This window comes from Argentina silus, assembly GCF_951799395.1.
Source record: "Argentina silus genome assembly, chromosome: 10".
Classification (NCBI taxonomy): domain Eukaryota; kingdom Metazoa; phylum Chordata; class Actinopteri; order Argentiniformes; family Argentinidae; genus Argentina; species Argentina silus.
Window position 1 is genome coordinate 695,348 of NC_139664.1, and position 20,079 is coordinate 715,426.

At 52.9% G+C, this 20,079-nt stretch overlaps 1 protein-coding gene across 3 annotated transcripts in view; it reads left to right on the forward strand.

The window, feature by feature from the left end:
- Positions 1 to 20,079, forward strand: part of kmt2bb (lysine (K)-specific methyltransferase 2Bb) — a gene marked incomplete at both ends in the record, with an annotated part of 46,302 nt that overhangs the window by 19,453 nt on the left and 6,770 nt on the right. For all 3 annotated transcript variants that reach the window (XM_083678447.1, XM_083678448.1, XM_083678449.1), the window contains 16 exons: positions 1,232 to 1,324; positions 2,559 to 2,676; positions 4,009 to 4,122; positions 6,402 to 6,586; positions 6,769 to 6,876; positions 7,136 to 7,246; positions 7,462 to 7,538; positions 10,784 to 11,028; positions 11,471 to 11,580; positions 13,017 to 13,154; positions 13,592 to 13,750; positions 14,128 to 14,245; positions 14,405 to 14,483; positions 14,685 to 14,845; positions 15,155 to 15,313; positions 15,586 to 19,075. In XM_083678447.1, coding sequence (XP_083534573.1) covers positions 1,232 to 1,324; positions 2,559 to 2,676; positions 4,009 to 4,122; positions 6,402 to 6,586; positions 6,769 to 6,876; positions 7,136 to 7,246; positions 7,462 to 7,538; positions 10,784 to 11,028; positions 11,471 to 11,580; positions 13,017 to 13,154; positions 13,592 to 13,750; positions 14,128 to 14,245; positions 14,405 to 14,483; positions 14,685 to 14,845; positions 15,155 to 15,313; positions 15,586 to 19,075 — 5,465 coding nt within the window. The remainder of the gene's footprint in view (positions 1 to 1,231; positions 1,325 to 2,558; positions 2,677 to 4,008; positions 4,123 to 6,401; positions 6,587 to 6,768; positions 6,877 to 7,135; positions 7,247 to 7,461; positions 7,539 to 10,783; positions 11,029 to 11,470; positions 11,581 to 13,016; positions 13,155 to 13,591; positions 13,751 to 14,127; positions 14,246 to 14,404; positions 14,484 to 14,684; positions 14,846 to 15,154; positions 15,314 to 15,585; positions 19,076 to 20,079) is intronic.

Genomic DNA, 20,079 nt, shown 5'->3' on the forward strand with positions numbered 1-20,079 from the left:
TACTACAGGCTGAGGGGGAGGGAGGGAAGGAGGGGGAGGGAAGGAGGGGGAGACTCAGATATAACATACTACAGGCTGAGAGGGAGGGAAGGAGGGGGAGACTCAGATATAACATACTACAGGCTGAGGGAGGGAGGGAGGGAGGGGGGGAGAGGGAGGGAGAGACTCAGATATAACATACTACAGGCTGAGGGGGAGGGAGGGAGGGGGGGAGAGACTCAGATATAACATACTACAGGCTGAGGGGGAGGGAGGGAGGGAAGGAGGGGGAGACTCAGATATAACATACTACAGGCTGAGGGGGAGGGGGGGAGAGGGAGAGACTCAGATATAACATACTACAGGCTGAGGGGGAGGGAGGGAGGGAGGGGGGGAGAGGGAGGGAGAGACTCAGATATAACATACTACAGGCTGAGGGGGAGGGAGGGAGGGGGGGAGAGACTCAGATATAACATACTACAGGCTGAGGGGGAGGGAGGGAGGGAAGGAGGGGGAGACTCAGATATAACATACTACAGGCTGAGGGGGAGGGAGGGAGGGGGGGAGAGGGAGAGACTCAGATATAACATACTACAGGCTGAGGGGGAGGGAGGGGGGGAGAGGGAGGGAGGGAGGGAGAGACTCAGATATAACATACTACAGGCTGAGGGGGAGGGAGGGGGGGAGAGGGAGGGGGGGAGAGAGAGACTCAGATATAACATACTACAGGCTGAGGGGGAGGGAGGGAGGGAGGGAGGGGGGGAGAGGGAGGGAGAGACTCAGATATAACATACTACAGGCTGAGGGGGAGGGAGGGAGGGAGAGGGTCGATGAATAGATGGGTGGGGTGGGTGGGTAGAGAGAGAGAGAGGGGTGGATGGATGGGTGGGCGGGCGGGGGAGTGGAGGGGTGGGTGGATGGACGGACGGACAGACAGACAGACAGACACTACAGGCTTGGGTGAGTGGGTGGCAGACAGACAGACAGACAGACAGACAGACAGACAGACGCTGCTATGTTGTCATATCTCATCATATCTCTGGTCTCCCCCAGCCCATGTTGGAGTGTGACCGCTGTTACAATTGTTATAATGCTGTTATAATGTGGTTATAATGTGGTTAGAATGTTGTTAGAATGTTGTTAGAATGTCGTTATAATGTCGTTATAATGCTGTTATAATGTTGTTAGAATGTCGTTATAATGTGGTTATAATGCCGTGATGTTATAGTGTTGCATCTCTGGTTCTGCCCAGCCCATGTTGGAGTGTGACCGGTGTCAGAACTGCTACCATCCTTCCTGCCTGGGACCCAACTACCCCAAACCCAACAAGAGGAGGAGGGCCTGGGTGTGTTCTCTCTACTCTCGATAGACATAGAATACCTTCTCTCTACTCTAGATAGACATAGAATACCTTCTCTCTACTCTAGATAGACATAGAATACCTTCTCTCTACTCTAGATAGACATAGAATACCTTCTCTCTACTCTCGATAGACATAGAATACCTTCTCTCTACTCTAGATAGACATAGAATACCTTCTCTCTCCTCTCGATAGACATAGAATACCTTCTCTCTACTCTAGATAGACATAGAATACCTTCTCTCTGTTCTAGATAGACATAGAATACCTTCTCTCTCCTCTAGATAGACATAGAATACCTTCTCTCTACTCTAGATAGACATAGAATACCTTCTCTCTACTCTAGATAGACATAGAATACCTTCTCTCTACTCTAGATAGACATAGAATACCTTCTCTCTACTCTAGATAGACATAGAATACCTTCTCTCTACTCTAGATAGACATAGAATACCTTCTCTCTCCTCTCGATAGACATAGAATACCTTCTCTCTACTCTAGATAGACATAGAATACCTTCTCTCTACTCTAGATAGACATAGAATACCTTCTCTCTGTTCTAGATAGACATAGAATACCTTCTCTCTACTCTAGATAGACATAGAATACCTTCTCTCTACTCTAGATAGACATAGAATACCTTCTCTCTACTCTAGATAGACATAGAATACCTTCTCTCTCCTCTCGATAGACATAGAATACCTTCTCTCTACTCTAGATAGACATAGAATACCTTCTCTCTGTTCTAGATAGACATAGAATACCTTCTCTCTACTCTAGATAGACATAGAATACCTTCTCTCTACTCTAGATAGACATAGAATACCTTCTCTCTACTCTAGATAGACATAGAATACCTTCTCTCTGACTCCTTGGGAGACCGTACAGTACTGCTCGACTAACACAGCCTATAAGTGTCATTCATGACTTGGTTACCGGGCGTATTGTAATAAACTAGCTGCCCGATGACTTACCGTAAATACTGTAATACACTGGTTGCCTTATTTGCAAAGGGAGCCAGATTTACTTTCCTCTTTTTTGCTGACTGCTATTACCCACACACACACACACACACACACACACACACACACACACACACGACAAGTACTGGTGTTATTAACACATTTAGAGGAAGTGATGTACAAAGTTTACAGAGGAATATCCATTGCTCTGCCTTCCGTTACTAATGCCTGCTCGCCGTGCTCCTCTCTGTGTGCAGGTGTGTATGACGTGCATCAGGTGTAAGAGCTGCGGGGTGACCCCGGGGAAGAGTTGGGACACAGAGTGGGACCATGAGAAGGGCCTGTGTCCAGACTGCACCCGGCTCCACGACCAGGGTGAGACAGGGGAACACACCCGCCATGCAGCGGGGGAGGCTGGGGGAGGCTGGGGGAGGTAGCCTCCGATCTCTACCTCCCGCCAGCCTCTCCTGGTATGCTCAGAGGGAGGGTTGGATACCTTCTAGGTTGTGTATGCTGGTTCACCAGAGTGGGTTTCCTGAAAGCTTGCGAAAGCAAGACGATCTTTTAAGACTTTCGGCCAAGATGAAGACACGTCATGTTGGTGTTGTAACGTTCCTAGGAAACTCACCCCGTACGAGCAGGTTCAAACCTGACACACACTAGGATTAGATTAGATTAGATTAGATTCAACTTTATTGTCATTGTGCAGAGTACAAGTACAGAGACAACGAAATGCAGTTAGCGTCTCACTGGAAGTGCAAAAAAGCAGAAAAGTGCAGTGTGAACAGTATATACAGGTAGTGCAGTATATGAGCAGTATAGTAGTGCAGTATAAGTAGTGCAGTGTAGCAGTATATGTATTAGCAGTAACATTATAAGCAGAATAAATAGAATGCAGGATGAACAGTGTAAGTATGAACAGTGTAATATAATATCGGTGCTGTAATGTTCCTAGGAAACTCACCCTGTGTCAGTAGGTTCAAATCTGAGAACGTGTAAAAAATACAAATCTGGCAATGTGATGGCGTATAAACTATTGCTTTCACTATTCAGTATTTTATGTGTTTTTTTATGCCTGTTACACACAGCTGTGTTATTACTGTGTTTATATTCTTACGTGCGCTGTTGAGAGTAAGCTGGCAAAGTAAGCATTTCATGGTACAATCGACATCCCATATCCTGTGCATATGATCAATAAACTTTCACTTGACACCAATAATATTGATGATCATGTACCATTTCTGACCCCTGTCTGTCTCTCTCCTGTCCCCGTCTGTCTGTCTCTCTCCTGTCCTCCCCTGTCCTCTCCTGTCCCCCCCTGTCTCTCTCCTGTCCTCCCCTGTCCCCTCCTGTCTGTCTCTCCTGTCTTCCCCTCTCTGTCTCTCCTGTCTGTCTCTCCTGTCCCCCCCTGTCTGTCTCTCCTGTCCTCCCCTGTCCCCTCCTGTCTGTCTCTCCTGTCTTCCCCTCTCTGTCTCTCCTGTCTGTCTCTCCTGTCCTCCCCTGTCCCCTCCTGTCTGTCTCTCCTGTCCTCTCCTGTCCCCCCCTGTCTGTCTCTCCTGTCCTCCCCTGTCCCCTCCTGTCTGTCTCTCCTGTCCTCTCCTGTCCCCCCCTGTCTGTCTCTCCTGTCCTCCCCTGTCCCCTCCTGTCTGTCTCTCCTGTCCTCTCCTGTCCCCCCCTGTCTGTCTCTCTCCTGTCCTCCGTATCCAGGCAACTACTGTCCCATCTGCTCCAAGTGCTACGAGGACAACGACTATGACAGCCAGATGATGCAGTGCGGCACCTGCAACCACTGGGTCCACGCCAAGTGTGAAGACTTGACAGGTGGCTACTCCCTCCCTCCCTCCCTCCCTCTCTCCCTCTCTTTGTCTGTCTGTCTGTCTTTCTCTTCTCTGTCTCGCTCTCTTCTTTCTGTCTCTCTCTCTCTCTCTCTCTCTCCCTCTCCCTCTCTCTCTCTGGGGGTGTTATGTCTGGATGTGTTCCCCCATGCTAACACAGGGTTCTCCCCCAAGGATGTTTGAACAGCATGGCCATCGTGTTTGTTCAAGTCAAAGTCACCCAATCACACAGCTGAAACTCAGAGTTCACGGAGGGACGTCGTGACGCCTTTCACTTTCGTCTTTTAACAGCCGTGTCGTTGGCGATCAGCGGTAGTTACTGTTACCGTTCCTAAATATAGCCGGCAAGTTCGCAGCGGGGCACAGCGCCACGCCACGCCATGACACGCCACGCTTCCGGTCTTTGGTGAGACCCCTGCGAGCGTGTGCTGCACCTTCCCATGCTGTCCCCACTGGAGCCATGCCAATGTGACTTCCTCACTGGTGATGTCATCTTCAGCAGATGGGTATTATCCAACGCCACTTACAGAAAATTATACCTACAGTACCAGTCAAAGGTTTGGACACACCTTCTCATTCAATGGTTTTTCTTTTCTTTTTATTATTTTCTACATTGTAGATGATTGAAGACATCAAAACTATGAAGGAACACATATGGAATTATGTCGTAAACAAAAAAGTGTTAAACAAACCAGAATATGTTTTATATTTTAGATTCTTCAAAGTAGCCACCTTTTGCTTTGATGACAGCTTTGCACACTCTTGGCAAGTTTGGGTCCAAACTTTTGACTGGTACTGTATATATATATTTTTAATTACGGTCCCGGCGGGAGTCATACCCACAACATCTGCATTACCAGTGCCCTGCTCTACCAACTGAGCCACACAGGATGCTTTGGCATGAGTCTCACATGCTCAGCTGTGTGTTCCCATGACTTCATCTGACACAGAACAGTTTTTAAATGACTCACCGAACAGCACTGCTGTTTCCCATAGAGAACATGAGGTAATTGTCAGTTCCTGTTAAATAACCCACATTGTGATGGCAGCTTTACCGCCATCACTGTGGGTGCCGTTGCCTCGCCCAAAGCCTCAGACTTTTGTGTTCCGTCTGTGAGAACGACCCCAAACACATTCTGAATGACCCCGATCGATTCCTCCTCGTGACTCTCCGGCAGGTCCTGAGAATCACCCTGGGTGGTGGAAACACCCAACCACCAGTGCCTTGGTCCCGGTCTCTGGGTTAGGGTTAGGGTTGTAATGTACACTGTGGTGGAAACACCCAACCACCAGTGCCTTGGTCCCGGTCTCTGGGTTAGGGTTAGGGTTGTAATGTACACTGTGGTGGAAACACCCAACCACCCGCGCCTTAGTCCCGGTCTCTGGAGAAGCTTCGTCAGTCCGTACGCGTCATCCTTTGTGATGGTTCTTATTGCCTCTTATTAACCCTGGTGATTCAACAACGTGGCGATGCTGATACTCACCTTTCAACAGAGGCGGTCGGCCATGCCCGTGTTCGAGGTTGCCCGTGTTCGTGGTTGGCTATTGGGATGAAGAGGAGTTGTGACAGGTCACAGCTGATGTCCTTGAGTGCTGCTTCCTCCTTATTTTTTAGACTTAGACTTTCGCAAGAGATATCACAATGCTTGTGTCTGGTTCAAGAGATATCACAATGCTGGTGTCTGGTTCAAGAGATATCACAATGCTGGTGTCTGGTTCAAGAGATATCACAATGCTGGTGTCTGGTTCAAGAGATATCACAATGCTGGTGTCTGGTTCAAGAGATATCACAATGCTGGTGTCTGGTTCAAGAGATATCACAATGCTGGTGTCTGGTTCAAGAGATATCACAATGCTGGTGTCTGGTTCGTCTCGCGTGCTTAAGAAGACGGTCATGTGTGTTGGCAAGTCAGAGGTCAGAGGCTCGGTTGGAGCGACTCACAATTGCGGGGCGACCGTTTGCAACATCTTGACGTCTGTTTCACTTCTACACAGTACAGACATGACCAGGTATTCTTAACCTAGAAATCCCATGGTAGGAATGGTATTTTACACTGTGATAACCTGTGGATTACTTCCTCCAACAAACACCAACACACACCATGTGGTCTAAAAATCTCAATATTCTAATACTCTTCCCCTCTCCTCCCCTCTCCTCTCCCCCTCCCCTCTCCTCCACCCTCAACTCCCCTCCTCTACCCCTCCCCTCTTCTCTACCTCCTCTCCCCTTCCCCTTCCCCTCTCCCCCTCCCCTCCCCTCCCCAGATGACCTGTATGAGATCCTGTCCAGCCTACCAGAGAGTGTGGTGTACTCCTGTCGCCCATGCAGTCTCTCCCAGCCCAGCGCCTGGAGGGAGCTGCTGGACATAGAGCTGAGGGCGGGGGTGGAGAAGGTGCTAGCCTGCCTGCTCACCTCCACCCTCACACAGCACCTGGTCACCTGTACTCAGGTAGGACACACACCTGGCGCACACACACCTGTACGTTAGATATTACCATAGACATGTTAACACAGAGCTGAGGGCGGGGGTGGAGAAGGTGTGAGCCTGCCTGCTCACCTCCACCTGGTCACTTGTACCATGTTAGAGACCTCTCTCTCTCTCTCCCCCCCCCCTCCCTCCCTCCTCTGCAGTGTGCCAGCCAGACAGACCCAGACCCAGAGGACGGGCTAGAGGGCCAGCCGGCCTGCGACCTCCGCGCTGTGGGCAAGAAGTTTGACCAGGGCCTCTACACTACTCTGGTAAGAGGCCACATGTCCCCCCCTTCCATCTCCACCAACCTTTTTTCTTTTTTTTTTTTTTTCTTTTTTTTTTTAGAAAACTAGCCCCTGTCTAATTCTGGTCTCAATATGGGTTTTTAGAAACTAGCCCTCTGTCCCGTTCTATGGTCGTCAACAGCAACAACAGATACACCCTCTAGAATGAGGGATTCTATCCAAGCGTCTGTTGGTCTGCTGTCCCATGTTGTTGTGGAGTAACGCTGCTGTTTCCCCTGTCCAGAAATCCTTCCATGAGGACGTGGTTGAGGTGGTGAGGAGGAGGCTGGAGCTGGAGGAGAGGCTCCCTGAGGAGGAGAGGCCTACCGCCCTGGCACGGTCCTACTACCTGAAGGTAACACACACACACACACACACACACACGTGTACACACACGCACTGTTTCAGAAATGTCTTGTAGACACTGTAGATGAAGCAAGATTGATTTTACTGTTGAGCCTTAATCATTATTAGTCACACACACACACACACACACACACACACACACACACACACACATTGCATGCCTCCGTATATTGACTGTGTCCTCTGTGCTGTCTCTCTCTGCAGCTTCTGGAGGAGGTGTTCAGCTGGTTCAACAGCCAGGACCTGAAGGTGTGGGACCCCCGGACCAAAGCCCTGCCCAGGTCAGTCACCCCAGAGAACACCCTGCCTGCCCTGGTGGTCCTGGTGGCCCTGGTGGCCCTGGTGGCCCTGGTGGTCCTGGTGGCCCTGCCTGCCCTGGTGGCCCTGGTGGCCCTGGTGGTCCTGGTGGTCCTGCTCAATTGTATATTGTTATGGTCCTCTGTGGCTCAGTTGGTAGATCATGGTGCTAACAACGCTTAGGTTGTGGGTTTGATTCCTGCTGGGACCATATATACTGAAATATATGAACTCACTGCAATGTAAGTCGCTTTGGATAAAAGCATCGGCTAAATGGCATTTATTATTATTATTATTATTATTATTATTATTGTCTTGTTAGTAACACCTTTTTATTTTTATATTATGCTGCAAACAGAATGTCCCTCTGGGGCCACCAGAGTCAGTCAGAGGTGGAGGAGTAAAGCAGGGGAGGCTGGTGGAGGTAGAAGTCGGAGGAATGGTGTCAAACGAATGTTTGATACCGTTCCTCATTCCATTCCATGCATTACAACGAGCCTGTCCTCCGATTTCTACCGCCACCAGCCTCCCCTGTAGTAAAGTAACCTCCGCTCTGTCAGGCCTGCGGTGCCTCCAGGCGGGGTGTGAACTGTAAATATAGAATATGAAAATAAAACCCTGAAGAATAGATGACGGGTCAAACATAAGACATTTATCCCCAATGACGACTTCTACCAGTGATGGACATGATCGAACAAACTCAACACAAGTGGTCACATGACCAACTAACACACGGTCATATCTGATTCCAAAAGATATGTCATGATTAATGATGATTGATAATGCTTTGCTCATCCCCGTGTGACAGGCAATCGATCATATCGGACCCTAGGTTCCATTAAGAATACCCAAAATGCTATTTTTTACCACAGCCTCGTGTTAAGTTTAGTTTACGCTGATATCTGGAGCTGACTCACTGTACGCGTCGTTAACGATGCATGTGGACGTCACATGGGAGAACCTGGTCACGGTGATGTCGTCCTGTATTAACAGAACCTTTATCTAGCACACAACCTCACTCTAATACACACAGGAAGAATGAAGTAGAGCGTCAACAAAATAATCAATTCAACAGTTTAAAAGCAACATATTATGCTATAAGTTTTAACCATATGCTAACGTGCGTCAAGGACAACTAGAGAATGGTGCCGGTGACGGGCCTGCCCCAAAACTCAAAGAACATCTCGCTGTCCTTCTCCTTAAATGTCATTCCCAACAAAGGACAAGGCGTGAGACGCATTACAATCGCGAAGGAATGGCGAGGGAGCGATTTCTTCAGACACATTACAATCGCAAAGGAACTGACAAATGATGAGGGGGCGACTTCTTCAGGACGTCCGCCAGGCTCACTCAACTGGAAATAGTTGTACACATGGAAATCAATACTTCCATGACTAAGTCCTTAAACATAAACCCCATTTCTGGGAAACGTAGAGGTTTAACTAAGGATTTACCTCACCACATTCATCATGATAACGTGACTCAGTGGTTTAACAACCATGAGGGCTGCATACCAGATTCAGAAACAGAGTCCCTCTCCAAACACAGCTTGCTGAATCATCCCTGCGCCTGGGCATGACCAACTACGTCCTGTCTGACCGAACACTGAAGCTGATTGTGTGTTTCCTCAATCGAAATCAATGGGAATTCCAACAGGAGACTAGAAGGACAGTTTATCTGGAGTCTCGAAGCTCCCCTCCCACATCCGTGCACTGTCGTGTGTTTCCACATTCCTCATGAGCTGGTTGAATACGCTGGTGAAGTGCAATGTCACTTTCTGTTTTGTGCTGCAACACATGGAAATGGTGGTGTTTGACAGCCAAACTGGCTCTCACCACAATGAATTATAACACTGTCCATTATTTTAATGTTCTCTATCATCCCTGAAATGGAGACAGTGGGGAAAAACAGGTTAGAAGATAAACAACTAAAGTACTTCTTTTTAAACAGTCACTGTTTACAGTAAATGTAAACAGTAAACGTAAACAGTCCCTAATATCTGGCCCTCGTTCAACTATACTTTGCCATGCTCGATTGTGTCGGGCAAACTCAATGGAACCAAAGGAACAGTCCCCGAAGTGCAAACCCTTCCCCTCTGGCCTTCCCGGGCAGTCTGAAGCAAAACGCAGTATTTCAAATACTTGGACCCATGTGGAGGCATGTTTGTACTGTTGGTGGCGGTGGACGTGTTGAGTGGTTGGCAATGTTCCGTCCTTTAATGGACATACAGTAAACAGGCCGTTCAAAAACAGGCCACTACAAAGAGCTTGGTAGTAAACAGACCGTTCAAAAACAGACCGTTCAAAAACAGGCCACTACAAAGAGCTTGGTAGTAAACAGGAAACCAGGACATATGGTTCACATCAGTCTAGACAAGGCGCTAGTGAGCCTGTGTTTTTTTATTGCGGTTGAATGTTGCTTACGGTGTCTCTCTCTTCTTGTGTGTTAAAAGCAGGGCAGGTCCCCTCCTGCGTCAGGTCCCCCTCTGACACGCTCCGCAGGCAGACAGGCAGGCACGCACGCAGACAGGCAGGCACGCAGACAGGCAGGCACGCAGACAGGCAGGCACGCAGACAGACAGGCACGCACGCAGACAGGCAGGCACGCACGCAGACAGGCACATAGAGAGACAGACAGACAGGCAGGCAGACACGCAGACAGACACACAGACAGACAGGCATGCAGACAGGCAGGCAGGCACGCAGACAGACAGACAGGCATGCAGACAGAAAGGCAGACAGGCAGGCACGCACACAACCAGGCAGGCATGCACACAACCAGACAGGCACACAACCAGACAGGCACACAGACAGACAGGCACCCAGACAGACAGGCACCCAGACAGACAGACAGCTCAGTGTAGGCTGCTGCACTGGTGGTTAGAAGAGTGACTAGAGTGGTATGTTAAGGTTAGGGTGTGTGTGTGTGTGTGTGTGTGTGTGTGTTTCTGTGTGTGTCTGGCTTTACAGTCAATGCAAGATTATTATTACAATTTGAGTCATGCATGTTCAAGGTAGGATTTGGCCGTGTATGAATGCAACACATGATTTCTGACTGGATTTTTTTCCTCTCTTCATCCCTCCATTCTATCCTTCTCTCCTCCATCCCTCTCTCCCAATCCCTCCATTCTATCCTTTCTCCTCCATCCCTCTCTCCCTCTCACACCCCCATCTCCCGACCCCTCCTTCCCCCCCATCTCCCGACCCCTCCTTCCCCCCCTCCCATACAGTGGGATGCTCTCCCACGCGGTCCAACCCCCCACCACAGAGCATGTGTACGCCCAGTGGCGTGAGAGGGAGGAACCAAGGTCACGACCCCCCCTGGGGACCCTGCAGGCGGGCAACGCTCCGATACGCCCCCTGGAGGTCAAACAGGAGGAGGAGGAGCCTCTCCACCTCTCCGCCCCTCTGACCAGCGAACCAATCAGCAGGAACCACTACAAGACCAGCAGGGCGCTCCGACTCAAGCTCAAAGGTACGAATGAGGACATGTTACTATATGGCCATGCTGCAAAGGTACGAATGAGGACATGTTACTATATGGCCATGCTGCAAAGGTACGAATGAGGACATGTTACTATATGGCCAAGCTGCAAAGGTACGAATGAGGACATGTTACTATATGGCCAAGCTCAAAGGTACGAATGAGGACATGTTACTATATGGCCAAGCTGCAAAGGACCGAAGTAAGGCTCTTCATGACTCATGAAAATAGATTTAATCTCAATAGATTTAATCTCCAACCCATATGCTTACCAAACCTGACTGACAATGACTACAATATTTTGGGAAAATATATGTGAGGCAAAGTTGTCCTTTCCAACATGACTAAGATACAGGGAAGAAACACTGCAATGAGAATTCCTCTCCTCTCCTCCCCCTTCCCTCCCCTCTCTTCCCTCCCCTCTACCTCCCAGGGAAGAAGGGTCGTCCCAGGCTGTCCAAGGCCGACCTGGACACAGGCTGGTCCAAGGACGATGAGAGGCAATGCGCCCTGTGCCAGAAGTATGGAGATGCCAAGCCCAATGTAAGTAGACGTGACCCTGCCCCCCCCCGAACCCCCCCACCCCACAATCAGAAAACATCTGCCTGACCTGCCTGCCATAACCACCCCCCTACCCCACCCCATGATTAGAAGACATCTGACATTATTGCACACTGACAGGGGGCGCTTCGTGGCGTAGCACACTGACAGGGGGCGCTTCGTGGCGTAGCACACTGACAGGGGGCGCTTCGTGGCGTAGCACACTGACAGGGGGCGCTTCGTGGCGTAGCACACTGACAGGGGGCGCTTCGTGGCGTAGCACACTGACAGGGGGCGCTTCGTGGCGTAGCACACTGACAGGGGGCGCTTCGTGGCGTAGCACACTGACAGGGGGCGCTTCGTGGCGTAGCACACTGAGGTCCCTGGTTCGACACATCCTGCATGTCATCCCTCCTCTCTCTCTCTCTCTCCCTCCTTCCTGTCAATCTCTACTGTCTCTATCCCAATAAAGCAGAAATGCCCTTAAAACATATATTTTTTTAAAATGATTGCAAACTGACATTATTGTACAACTATTGTCCCTTTATTGTTACTTTTGTGACTTTTATTACTAATTATTGAATTGTTGTTGCTGCTGTTGTTGAGCGTGGAGCAAGATCCCAAAACATTTCACTTGGTCACTTACAACTGTATGTGATATAAGCAACTAATAAAGTTTGATTTGATTTGAACTAGCCTGCACCCATAGATGGGGTGTGAACAGGGGGAGGCTGGTGGAGGCAGAAATCGGAGGACTCACCAGCTCACTGTAATACATTGAACGGAGTGATGAATGGTATCAACCACACACATTTAATACCATTCCTCATTCCGTTCCATGCATTACAATGAGCCCGTCCTCCGATTTCTGCCTCCACCAGCCCCCTCTTGGGTTTGATCCGGTCTGAGGATCCGGCCCTTATAAAGGCATTTGGACCAGTTCAGGGTTCCCTCCCCAAAGAATGCAGGATTGGTGCCACCATGTCCAGCTGGTCTGTAAACAGAAACGCTCTGTAAATGAAACTGATTCTTTGTAGTGACAGAGTAACTGTTTTTAATCTAATCTAATGACATCATTGGTAAAACAAAAGCAACATTATGTTCCTCAGTTATTTCAGAGTTTTAGCTGTATTTTTTGCTTGTTTTGGCATGAATCAATGCAAGTGGGTTTTTATCCAGTTTTAGGTTTGTGAAGAACAGCTATAAAAGGCTTTTTTCTCAACTCAGCTCAACGCGTCCTCAAACACTTTCAACACAAAAAATGACAAGCTTATAGTCATAGAAAATACATGTACTGGCTAATCTAGATGGAGGGATGGATGGATAGAAAGAGAGAGAGAAAGTAGCGAAAATCTACCCCTGAGCTGTGTGTAACCTCCTTTTCGTGTGTGCGTGTGCGTGTGCGTGTGCGTGTGCGTGTGCGTGTGTGTGTTCTCCAGGAGGCGGGCAGGCTGCTGTACCTGGGTCAGAATGAGTGGGCTCACGTCAACTGTTCCATGTGGTCGGCCGAGGTGTTTGAGGAGGACAATGGATCTCTGATGCACGTGCACAGTGCCGTCGCTAGGGGGCGCTTCATGGTCAGTCTCCCCCTGTTTACTCTCTCTAGTACAGTCCTTTACCCTCTCTCTCTCTCCCCCCCCTCTCTCTCTAACCTGTCTCTTTCTCCCTCTCTCTCTCTCTCTCTCTCTCCCCCCCCCTCTCTCTCTCTAACCTGTCTCTCTCCCCCCCTCTTGCTCTCTCTCTCTCTCTCTCTAACCTCTAACCTCTAACCTGTATCTTTCTCTCAGTGGTGTGAGCGCTGTAACCAGACAGGTGACCTAACCTGTCTGCCTGTCTGTCTGCCTAACTTGTCTGTCTGTCTCCCTCAGCGGTGTGAGCGCTGTAACCAGACAGGTGACCTAACCTGTCTGTCTGCCTAACTTGTCTGTCTGTCTCCCTCAGCGGTGTGAGCGCTGTAACCAGACAGGTGACCTAACCTGTCTGTCTGCCTAACTTGTCTGTCTGTCTCCCTCAGCGGTGTGAGCGCTGTAACCAGACAGGTGCCACAGTGGGCTGCTGTCTCACCTCCTGCCAGAGTAACTATCACTACATGTGCGCCCGCGCCCGCAAGTGTGTGTTCCAGGACGACAAGAAGGTCTACTGCTACAAACACAGAGAGCTCATCAGTGGCAAGGTAAACAGCCCTGGGGCGTACGGACCCAGATTAAGTTTGGACCCAGATTAAACCTAATCCTAGTCCTGTGGTAAAGTCCATGTTCAATGTCCGTTGACAGTGCTGTCTAGTCCAGGAGTAGGGCTAGGGTTTTCTCAGACCTAGATTAGACCTAGACTCCTGGATTGGTTGCAGAGAAACTGGCGCCATCTGTTACGTTTAGTCATCTGGAAGGCATTTCCTCTCGTGTGTATCGTGTGAGTTTGTGTATCTCTCGTGTGTGTGTGTGTGTGTGTGTGTGTGTGTGTGTGTGTGTGTGTGTATCTCTCGTGTGTGTGTCTGTATCTCGTGTGTGTGTCTGTATCTCATGTGTGTGTCTTGCTGTTGTCCCGTCCCAGACCATCACAGGCCAGGGGTTCGAGGTGAACCGGAGGGTGTACGTGGACTTTGAGGGCATCAGTCTCCGCAGGAAGTTCCTCACAGGGCTGGAGCCCGAGTCCATCAACATGATGATAGGTGGGTGTCATGACTAGCTAGCTATAAGTTGTGTGTGTGTGTGTGTGTGTGTGTGTGTGTGTGTGTGTGTGTGTGTGTGTGTGTGTGAGCAGCAAGGTGTGTTAACTCAAGTGGTCGTTGGTGAATCGTTGCTGATCCTCCGTGTCTTCCTCTGTCCAGGTTCTTTACAGGTGGATAAGCTAGGTATGCTAACCGAGCTGTCTGCTAGCCAAGGAAAGCTCTTCCCTGTCGGCTATCAGTAAGTAGCTTCCAACAGTCAATTACACACACACACACACACTATGGTAAATTTAAAGACAATATAAGGGTTTCACATTGCACTTTTCTGCTTTTTTTGCCCTTCTGGTTAGACGTATACCAGACTGCATTTCGTTGTCTCTGTACTTGTACTCTGCACAATGACAATAAAGTTGAATCTAATCTAATCTCATCTCCCCAGGTGTTCTCGCTGGTACTGGAGCACGGTGAACCCGCTGAGGCGGTGCAAGTACACCTGTACGGTCCGGGAGGTCCGGCCGCCGGTCCCAGAGAAACCTGTGGAGGAGCAGCCGGACCAGGGAGAGAACCGCACCATCGTACACAGCCCCTGTCCACAGTCTGGTGAGTCTGGTCATTCAACTCTGGTCCTTGCTTTTGCTCCGACCCAGCACTAACACGCCGGGTTCAGCTCCGTCATGAAGACCGTCCGTCGTCGGCTGCACCCGGTCACGCTTGTTGTTACAAGACACCGACCCTTGACCCTTGACCCGACCACGCACATGATCACCGGTCCTCCTTGCACACGGAAACATGATTAGGTTTTCTTGGCCTGCACATCGGTTACACACAGCTTTTCCCCTCATACAACAGAATGGATGTTTGCAGTGTCACAGAAACAGAGTCTTGTGTTTGTCTTGTTTTCTCCACTAGAATCAGACGCCCAGGAGGTTGGCATGGCCCACCCCCACCCCTCCACGGACGTAGCCCCGAGCCACCCAGGGCCAGACCAGGGGGCCAGGCCAAAGATCCCCAGCTACCCCCAGACCAGGCGCCCTGCCGGGGGCATGTTCCGGCCTCTCCCCTCCCCAGGTAACATCTCCACATCTGGGTCGATGTCCTCATACGTCTAGATGTATCTTTCAATAGTAGATCTCTTACTTAGTATATATTTGCTGGTATTCATATATAGATGACCTCTAGAAACTGTTTTAATTTTAAGTTTAAAATGGTAGGGTTGACAGGGATTCTGTTAGCTGTCTATTATGTTATGTTAACAACCTGAGTACCTTTCCTAAATGACTCATGTCCATGTACCATGTATTCTAACCTCGTCCTCTTCCTCCTCTTCCTCGCCCCTCCAGCTGCCAAGTCCAAGCCCCACCACATCCTGACCATCAGTGACTTTGAGGAGACGCGCCGCCCCCGTCGTCACAGCCCCCACTCCCAGAACACCCGCGGTCACATGTCCCCGCCCCCCCTGGCCTCCCCCACCGGCCCACCAATCACGACGCTCCGTGCCGGGAAGCCTGCCTCCCTCCACCAGCCCACCTCACCGCTCTTCCCCCTCGGTGCTACTGACAACCTGATGACCTCTGCTTCCTCCCGCCCTCTCGGAGGTCGTGGCGCTTCCTCTGCCCGTTGCCCCGGCAACATGATGAGCCTCTCTACCTCGGGCCTCTTCCCCCCCCACCAGGCCCCGCCCTCTTGGCAGGACGGGATCGCGGGAGGGGTGGGCAGCTTCCCCTCACCGACGCTGTCCCTCTCCCCCACCATCCAGCACTCCCCGAGGCCACGCCTCTCCTTCGACCTCAACCAGTCGGACTCCGTGGAGGTGCCGCACAACTTCCTGGCCTCGCCAGAGCCTGAGGACACGGCGGCGGCCAATGGGACGTCTCCGCTGAGGGACTCCGCCTACACGGCGTTCCACGAGGACTCTGACATGGCGATGGGGGCGGAGCTAAAGACCGAGCTGGAGATCGAGGAGGAGCCTCTCCTCAATGAGGGCGTGGCCATGAACTGCGGCGGCCAGATTGTCGTCGAGGGCGACAACAATCAAGAGGAGGAGTTCTGGGGCAGGAGTAGCAGTAATAGGAGGAGGAGGGAGGAGCCAGAAGTTCGGAAGAAGAATAAGATGACGACGAGTCGCAACGTGGTCGCGTCCCTCCCCCTCCCTCGTTCCCGGTCCGTGGCGTCGGTGTCGGCCAGGGGCGGGGGAGGAGACTGGGGGAACAGCTCGTCTGACGAGGACATGGAGCATTACTTTGACTTCTCCCGCAGCGTGGTGAATCGTCCTGCTCGCCCCCCCGCCGGGTCTCGAGACCCACCACCGGGCCAGGGGCCCCCCCAGCCCACCTCCCCCTCCTCCAGGCCCATCCCTCAGCTGGACGGCGTGGACGACGGCACGGAGAGCGACGCCAGCCTGACCACCACCACCACCAGCGGCGGTGACGGAGCTCAGAAGCTGAAGAACGCCGCCAGTCGAACAGCCCAGAACCCGGGCCAGAATCTGGGCCAGATGCTGGGAGGTGTGCTGTCTGATGTGGAGACTACCACCAACGGGCTGGGGGTTCCGGACCTGGTCTCTGAGCGGGCAGAACCTCTCAGTAGCCTGTTGGAACCCTCAGCCAAAGGCCTGGTGGTCTCTGGTACCAGCTCTGGCTCCCTGCAGCTGACGACCCCCCCACAGCTGTGTCCCCCGGAGCCAACGCTCACGGTCACCGGCCCCCTCCAAGGAGCCCTGCCCGGGGCCTCCACCACGGCCTACGCAGAGGACCTCTTCCACGGCTCTGGTCTGGACTTCATCCCTGGGGCGCCGCTGGTGCTGGAGAGGTGTGACCCACCCTCCCCCAGCACCTGCTTCACTGAACTGCTCCCTGTCCAGGAGGATGCCCCCCCAATCCCCATGGAGACCCTGCCCCCCCAGCCCCAAGCCTCTAAACACCTCTACCTGGAGCCCAGTGGCGTCGCCAGCGGCGGCCATTTTGTAACGCCCACAGAAGGCCTGTACATGAACCACCTGAGAGACAGGATGGTGGACCCCTCACTGGCCGACTCTTCTGTGAACAGAAGTCGGGGAACTCTGTTAGACCTCCTCCAGCCCTCCTCCCTCATCTCTTCAGACTTCCCCAACCCCAGTCCCACCTCTGGAGTCGACCCTCAACAGATGAGCTCCTCTCTGCCCTGCTTCAGCCCTGCTCCTCTCTCCAGCATCTCCCTCCAGCCCCACCCTTCCTCCACCTCCTCCCCCCAGGCCTCCATGCTCCTACCCCCCATGGAGACCTTCTGCACCAAGCTCTCAGCCCTCACTCAGCCCCTCCCCAGTGTAGGTAGTTTGACCCAGTTGCCCTCTCCTCTCGTCCCCCTGTCTGACCCCATGCTGTCTGCCACGCCAGGCACCAGTCTCCCTGTTGGGTCGTATGGTCCGGTCTCTGTGCCAATGTTCTCCACCCAGGCCCAGCCTATGGGCTCCACAGCCATCACCATAGTGTCCTCCTCCCCTTCCATCTCCTCCCTGTCGGATGCCCTTGTGTCCAGCCAGTGTCAGCCTGTGCTCCCCCCCCTCCACCCTCCCATGGCGCCCGTCATGATCAACGGCTACACCTCTGCCACGCTGCAGAAGGAGCCCGGGACCATGGGACCAGGACGCACCCTCTCCATCAACTTCACCACCCCCAGGCCGGCATCCCTGGAGCCCCAGCAGCCCCAGCAACAGCAGCAGCAGCCCCTGGTCCCCCAGGCCCTCCCCGGCCACGCCATCCTCACCGTCAAGGAGGTGGGGGGCCCCAACGTGGACCCGACGCCCCACGTCCTCCTGGTCAACCGCCTGGGTCAGATCTTCGTCAAGAACCCGGAGAGCAACACCTTCCAGATGCCCAGCGCCAGTTCGCCCTCCTTCAACTGCGTCACCCAGATCGCCAGCCTGCTCCAGAGCAACGCCTTGTCTGCCACGCTGGTCGCTGCCGGCAACATGGGGGCCCCCCCTGCCACCTTAGGGGGCCCGCCGGGGGCCCCCGTGCCGGGCCAGATGGCCAGGATGGTCCAGACCCCGGTGGTCCAGAGCCACACTGCCACCATCACGCAGCTCCTCACACACAACAGCAACGGAGCGATGGCAGCCGTTGCCGCGGCGAAGGTGAAGAAGCCGAGGAAGAACACGCGGGCGCCCGGGGACGGCGCCGTGCCCGGCGTGAAGAAACCCAGGAAGAAGAAGGACCCTACTACTACTTCTACTTCTTCCACCTCCAGGAAGTCTAAGTCAGCCAAGGGTACGGACGTGTCGGGCGGGGGATTGGAGGGGTACCCCCCCATGACCCCCGCAGAGAGTGCCCAGGCCATCATCACTCAGGCCATGGCCAGCAACTACACCCCCAAACGGACCGGCCCTCGCATCCTGAGCCCCTCCGCCCTCCGCCAGCCCCCTTCCGCCACCCCCTCCGCCCTCCACCGGGGTCTACTCGTCGAACCAAAGCCTGAACCCCCCTTCTTTGCCTCATCCCCCTCCCCGCCGTCCGCCGCGCCCCGCCCTCGCACACACGTCCGCATGAAGAGGGTATCCTCCCTCTCCGACCGCATCCTCACCAAGAAGTCGAAAACGGACTTCCTCGAACCAGAGCCCCCTAGTGTTCAGGAGGACCTCCGCAAGGCTGGCTGTCCTAGCGCCAGCACCATCTTCAGCAGGGTTGGGGCTAGCACCGTCTCCAACCGGGCTACCGCCATCTCCAGCAGAGCTGTGGCCAGTACTATCTCCAGCCGGGCGGCTGGGGGGGTCCGGATTAAAACCCCCACGGTGAAAGGGGTGTTGGACCTGGACAGGCTGAAGGAGGAGCACCTCAGTGACTCTGACAGCACAAGGTAAGAGTCCGCAGGGAAAAATTCCTCTGACTAAGGGTGGAACTGAACAGATGAGGTCTTGAGGTCTTTTATTTGGGGAGTGGGTCAGTCCCACTCTTGTATTTTTTCAGTTTTTATTGGACAGAGACAGTAGAGAAAGACAGGAAGTAAGAGAGGAGAGGGTATGTCAGCAGGGCATGGGCTGGATTCTAACCCATGCCGACATGGGCACGTGTGTGCACTGTTAGGCCATGGTGCTGAACCGCTGGACCACCCCAGGCCGTGGTGCTAGACCACTGGACCACCCCAGGCCATGGTGCTAGACCACTGGACCACCCCAGGCCGTGGTGCTAGACCACTGGACCACCCCAGGCCATAGTATTAGACCACTGGACCACCCCAGGCCATAGTATTAGACCACTGGACCACCCCAGGCCATAGTATTAGACCACTGGACCACCCCAGGCCATGGTGCTAGACCACTGGACCACCCCCGGCCATGGTGCTAGACCACTGGACCACCCCAGGCCATGGCGCTAGACCACTGGACCACCCCAGGCCATGGTGCTGGACCACTGGACCACCCCCGGCCATGGTGCTAGACCACTGGACCACCCCAGGCCATGGCGCTAGACCACTGGACCACCCCCGGCCATGGTGCTAGACCACTGGACCACCCCAGGCCATAGTATTAGACCACTGGACCACCCCAGGCCGTGGTGCTAGACCACTGGACCACCCCAGGCCATAGTATTAGACCACTGGACCACCCCCGGCCATGGTGCTAGACCACTGGACCACCCCAGGCCATAGTATTAGACCACTGGACCACCCCAGGCCGTGGTGCTAGACCACTGGACCACCCCTGGCCATGGCGCTAGACCACTGGACCACCCCCGGCCGTGGTATAGACCACTGGACCACCCCCGGCCATAGTATTAGACCACTGGACCACCCCCGGCCGTGGTATAGACCACTGGACCACCCCTGGCCATGGCGCTAGACCACTGGACCACCCCCGGCCG